Source organism: Cynara cardunculus, unplaced genomic scaffold, assembly GCF_001531365.2.
Source record: "Cynara cardunculus var. scolymus isolate 2C unplaced genomic scaffold, CcrdV1 Un_Scaffold_8293, whole genome shotgun sequence".
Classification (NCBI taxonomy): Eukaryota; Viridiplantae; Streptophyta; class Magnoliopsida; order Asterales; family Asteraceae; genus Cynara; species Cynara cardunculus.
In genome coordinates this window covers 5,696-11,689 of record NW_020204109.1, presented here as the reverse complement: position 1 = coordinate 11,689, position 5,994 = coordinate 5,696, and the positions used below count along the sequence as shown (strand labels likewise).

At 33.8% G+C, this 5,994-nt stretch overlaps 1 protein-coding gene across 1 annotated transcript; it reads left to right on the top strand.

Annotated features, from left to right (window-relative positions):
* Nucleotides 1-323: 323 nt before the first annotated feature.
* On the top strand, nucleotides 324-5,739 carry LOC112505085 (glutamate receptor 2.8-like). The gene is made up of 5 exons (XM_025109036.1): nucleotides 324-567; nucleotides 4,348-4,613; nucleotides 5,056-5,371; nucleotides 5,467-5,697; nucleotides 5,735-5,739. The coding sequence occupies exons 1-5, from the start codon at nucleotides 324-326 to the stop codon at nucleotides 5,737-5,739; spliced, it is 1,062 nt and encodes a 353-aa protein (XP_024964804.1).
* Nucleotides 5,740-5,994: the final 255 nt, after the last annotated feature.

The following is a 5,994-nucleotide window of genomic DNA, read 5'->3' as shown; positions in this document are numbered from 1 at the left end:
CATAAAACATATCGATTTTCAAATTTCAAAGTCAACAATCAGTCTATTTCTTCAACATTTGAACTGGTCRATGCCTTCTTGCTGAAATGAGATGACTTGTAAGCAGAGAAAAAATTTGATAAATCAAACGAAATAAGGATATAATTTATTAACAAGTCCGGAATTTTCTCGGAAAGAGCCATGTATCAACAAATCACTCTTTCTTCTCTCTAAACTTGTATTGATTCTATATTTCAAGAACAAGTCAACAAATTTTCAAGCAACCACCCAGTCTCTATATAAACTAACTAACAGATGATTCTGCCTGATGCAAATTAGCAACAATGGAGCACCAAAACCACATTGTTTCCTTGGTGTTCTTGGTTGCCATGCTCTRTGTTTGTKTCATGGTTGAKTTTGTGCAAGCGTCTATTTTAGTAACAKCRGAAAAAGGTTTAACTGAGGAAAAGTATACCAAACTACGCTCTACGAAAACCATGACGAGTACGGCCATCAAAGATGCATCCAGTCGAAAGAGAAGATCTATCCAGGAGCAAGGTGATACTGGGCAGGTTGATGTATGTGCAGGTATGTTGTTATGATTCTGCAAATATTACTGTGAWAAAAGAAGTTTTCAAAATTATTGGGCAACACCACATAGCTTAAGTTTAAACAACATTTCTCTTGGATATAATTAAGTCAGATGGATCAACAAGTCTATAAATAGATTGATGGGATCGATGATATATACAGAAACGGACCCAGAATTTTTTTTAAATGGTGGCACCATTTTGACCATTAAAAAATATAGGGAAAATTTTTCAAAGGGTGCCACCGTTTGACTATAAGAAACAAATATACAAATTTTTTTTAAACGGTGATACCATTTGACTAAGAAAATGACACTAACAGGATTCGAAATGCATACGGGACACACATACGGGACACACAACAAACTTGTTCTCATTGTAGTTTCAAAATGCATACGGGACACACAATAAATTAATACGGTTGCACCGTTCACGAAACCTAATTTTTTACCCTTCGACAAATAAATAATACGGTGAGACGTGCCACCTATACCACATAGTTGGGGCCGTCCATGGATACATATAGCTAGTGTGATGCCTAGTGGAGATGCCAAACTAGATTTTGGTTGTTAATTAATTCCTATGAGAAATGACTCTAATGAAGGTATATCTCTGAAACGTGAATGTGAAGTGTTGCATATAGTTTTAGTTTAATAATTCCTTATTACCCATTTTTTGGAATTCTATAAATTTGTGTAGCCCCGTTGACTTCCTACGAGATGTAAAAAGGGTCATCGATATGTATGCAAAAATCTTTAATGTATTGTTTTTATCATTTGAAATAACGTCAAATTCAAGAAATAATAATAATTCTACCATTTTTCGTGGTATTTGTAGACGTAAAATCAATCAATAATTATTTTTAAATTAATATCATCTACCATATCATTTTTACATAACATTTTTACCTTTAATATATAGATTGACAATATCATTTAGGGTCACAATTAATGTTGACTACTCAAAGTAACACTCTATGTAAATCATATAAATCAGTTGGTCTCCATCTCATCTCATGTTAATGTTTTTCATCATCATTTAAAATTTTTAGGGTTAAAACAAACTTTTTCGAAACTAACCACAAGGGTGGTGTCTGATTGGTTTGAGTTTGGCTCCAAAGGTCAAAAGTACCAGGAGGTCTCAGATTCAAATCCAAGGAGGAAATAAAATCTCCTTGTGGCCATGGAGGTTCAAATGCGGTGACTCCAGGCTACCTGCAAAGCAGGTGGTCGTCCTGGGTTAGTCGACTCGCATAGCGGGTTGAATATCCAGGTTAATAAAAAAAAAACTTTTTCGGAACCATCAATCTTAGAATCAAAAGCCTATGTTGGTTATAGAATGAGATCTTATTCTTATTTAAAGATAAAAGAGCACTTAAGATTCATGCACTTAATAGAAGAAAATAAAGAGTTAATAATGTATGAAAAGATGACTAGTTTTGAAATCCTAAATATAGATATATGTTGGATTGTCTCATATGATTGACAATCATTTTCAAAAGGTAGGAGTTTTTCTTGATTAATAACAAGAAATCTATAATATTCTAATACGAAAACAGAATTAATGCGGATACAATAATAAGAAAGGAGTCAAACGGGAGATGAATGGTGTAGAAAATATATCAAGGTTTTCAAGGTAAACAGTTTTAGAATTTTAATACAGAATAAAAAAACTTAGAGAAATAATAAGCAATACTATAAAACGAATGACTAATTAATTATTTTACATATTTTCTTATCTAATATAATTAATTAATATAAGTATGAGCCTATTAGTATAATACTAAGGAGTTGTTTGTTTACCTCTTAATAGTTCCATTAAGAGGCAACCTCTAAATCTTTAAGAGGTGAATCTTGTTTGGCAAAAAAAAGTCTACCTCTTAATGGTTCTAAAATCTTCTGAATGATTTTGTATTCTGGATCTCCCTTAACTATTAACAGCCCTAATTTCATTGTGCACAATTATCAAACAATTATATTTCATTTTGCACCATATCATGAAAGCCTTTTAATCATTCTGACTACTTTTAATCATTTTGCACCAAACCATTCAGCAATTGCCAAACAACTCCTAAATTCTTTTTTGAGTCTTGTTAAATACTAAAAAAATTGTCTCTTTTATTTACTAATTTTTTTAATTACTGTTATAACTAAAAAGAAATTGAGGTCCCTATTTGTTGTGGGCCCTGGGTGTGCTCGACCCGCCCTTCCCCCGGACCGCCTTGCTTGTGTTAACTTAAACAGGCATATAAACTTTGTTTTAACCAAAAACGTATGAGCGACATGATAAGCTGGATTCGAGCCTAGTTATGCCCTCAACTTCATTTGTTCCCGGGTAAAAATGGATAAAACGATTGTTTTACTCCCGGTACGTCTCATATAATTTTCAAAATTTCTTTAATGTCTCATTTATCAATCGAATATGAAGCCACCTCGTCATCACATATTTATCTTCTTCCCCATAATCCTAATCTCCAACTCAATCTTGAAAGGAACAACAGTACTTTCGAAACCATAAATCTTGTGAAGCCAAAATCAAGTTCCTTATTTTGAACCAAACTAAATAGTTGATTGTGAACCAATGCCAATCTCTTTCGAAATAGGCTCCCAATCTCGCAGTCACTTTTGAAACAGCCTCATGCTTGGATATATATTTACTCAAGGTCTTGAAACCAACACTTTTTTTGGGTTCTAATCTTGTAGTAGAATCATTAACCACAAACTCTTCCTTTAATATGGAATTCAATGGTATACATGTTTCAGCATTTACATCAAGTAGATCTGAAAAGTTGTGCTGGAATTTGGAAAATCAATTGATGTTTGCATTGATGTTCTGAGTTTGGATTAAATTCTAACCACTTCGTGCATGCATTCCACTTTGAAGGGTTTTATTCGATATCTAGAGATCGACACGGAAGAGGCATCTAAGGTGTTTGGTGAATGATTAATCTTGTTAGGTTTTCTTTTTCTAATTTATTTCAGCTTCGGTTTGTGTTTCAAGATGAAGAAGAAAATGACAGATGAAAGGGATGAAGCAAAGAGGAGTATGTTAGTCTTGAGAACAAACAGATGATGGAGGAGCTGAAGATCGTGTCCTGAGAGTTATATAAAAATCATAAAGTTTTAAAACTCGGAAGTTCGTCAAAAGCGACTTCTTGGAGAACATAAACAATGATAAGTTATGAACAATATTGTAAACCAGTTAAGCACCTTTATTGTAGGCTTATTTGTTATAATTAAGCACTTTTTATCATTTGTGAAGTTTAGAGGTCAACCCAAAATTAATAGGCACAAAACACCAATTTTAGTAATTAATGTTTCCATTTGCTAAAATCTTAATTTTTTTTCAAATTCAGTTCTTGTAATTTATTTGTGATTCACATCGATCAGCCAAAATATTAAAATACCAAAATCAAAATAAGGTATCTATTATTTAAAAATGTTTATGTCTCCTTTGCATACATACATAACAGATTAAATAAAGAAATTCTTAATTTACCATGAATATATACTAAGTTAACTTCAATGGTCGCGTCTCTATCGCGTGTTGAAGTCCCATTAGAATATATATCCAGTAACCATCACCAACCTCCACAGCAAGTCAACATATGAAGCCAAATAAGTGGATGTCATGACTGATGTAACAAACTTACTGATGTGATTCCAACATAATAGTATAACTAATACTTGTTTAGACAGTCATAACTTCTATTTCTATTTCACAAATAATAYTGATTTTGGACAGTTTTGGTGTGTGATTTGCTGTTATATCTATAAAGACATCATAGGGCCAGAATGGAAGATTAAGAAGCAAGGAAAAGGTCCATGCCCAACATTAGTTGTGTGGGTGCCAAAGAAAACCGGCTTCACCGAGTTTGTTAAAGTCAACRAACAATTAAAAGTGGAAGGTGGATTCTCCGTAGCCGTATTCTGTCATGCATTACAATTATTACCTTTCAACATCAAGCCTATCTTCAAAACTTTCATCAATGATAAAGGGGAAAGTGGCACCTATGATCAACTTCTACACCACATTGAGGGCAAGGTATACTATTGTGTGTGTGTATATATATATATGAATATATATATATATATGCGTGTCTGTTTGTGTAGTCGATTCATATCTTATTGTGTGATTAAAATRVAACAGGACCATGTGGAAGATATAAAACACCAATTAACTAGATGCCAACCTCTATTCATTTGAAAACACATCTAGTATATTGATGCCTCCATGGAAGGACCAAGAAACAGGAAATTGACAGTTGGTAGAGGATGGATAGCGATGAATAATGAAGCTTAGAGAACATTGGAAACTTAACATGGATCCTGATTAAGTAGAGATATGGTATATACTTTTTGGAGTTTGGACGGGCTTGCTGATCAAGTGTTAGGACTTATGCTAGTACAACCTAAAGGCCTTAGTGTGAGTTACGAGCTTGTGTATTCCTATAAGSTCGAATATTTCATAATTCTCTRTATTGCAGACTTGTMACGCTGTGGCAGGAGATGTTACCGTGCGTGGTGCTCGAGCTCAGTACGTTGATTTTACGATCCCCTATCTGAGCTCTGAAGTTTATATGCTTGTGCATGCTACACATGAATGGAACCAAACCCTGTGGACTTTTGTAAGACCCTTTACCAAGAGATTATGGATCACACTACTTGGTGCGTGTATTTTTATTGGACTTGCARTTGCAATTCTGGAATACCGTGTTAGCAACCCAAAATTCACATCCCCATTCTATCAGAAACTAATAATGGTCATCTGGTTTCCGATTTCGACATTCTTTTTCCATGAAGGTACTTATTTTGATATATAGAAAATTTTAATACCTCTAATAATTACTCCCATTGTTCCATATTTCTTCATTATTTTCTATTTCATTTTTGTGCAGGAAAGATACTTAATAGGTGCTCCAAAATTGTGCTTGTTATTTGGCTAAGTATGATTTTCATAGTAGTTCAGATTTTCACAGCAACTTTATCTTCATGGTTGACACTAGATCAGCTACGTCCCAGATTGCCCTCGAGTTTCGAAAATGTTGGATATCAAGATGGTTCCTTTTTAAAAGATCTTATAGCGCAAAAATCCAATTRTTCTGGGAGGAATATAGTGCCCCTAARAGGCGTTGAAGAATTTAAAAMTGCTTTGTCYAATGGCAGTGTAAATGCCATCTATGATGAACTTCCTTACATCCAACTCTTTCTTGCTAAGTATGGCTCTGATTACATGAAGTTTGGACCAATAAACCAAGAATCTGGAATTGCATTTGTGAGTCTCTCTTCTCCTTAACTCTCTTGTATTAGTTCAATCCTTTATGGTTCCTTGATTTAGCCAATGTGGAATCCAAACTACTTACTGAAAATCAACCCTTAACAATTGAACCCTAATATYCTTGACCTGAAATCATGAATAAACAGAT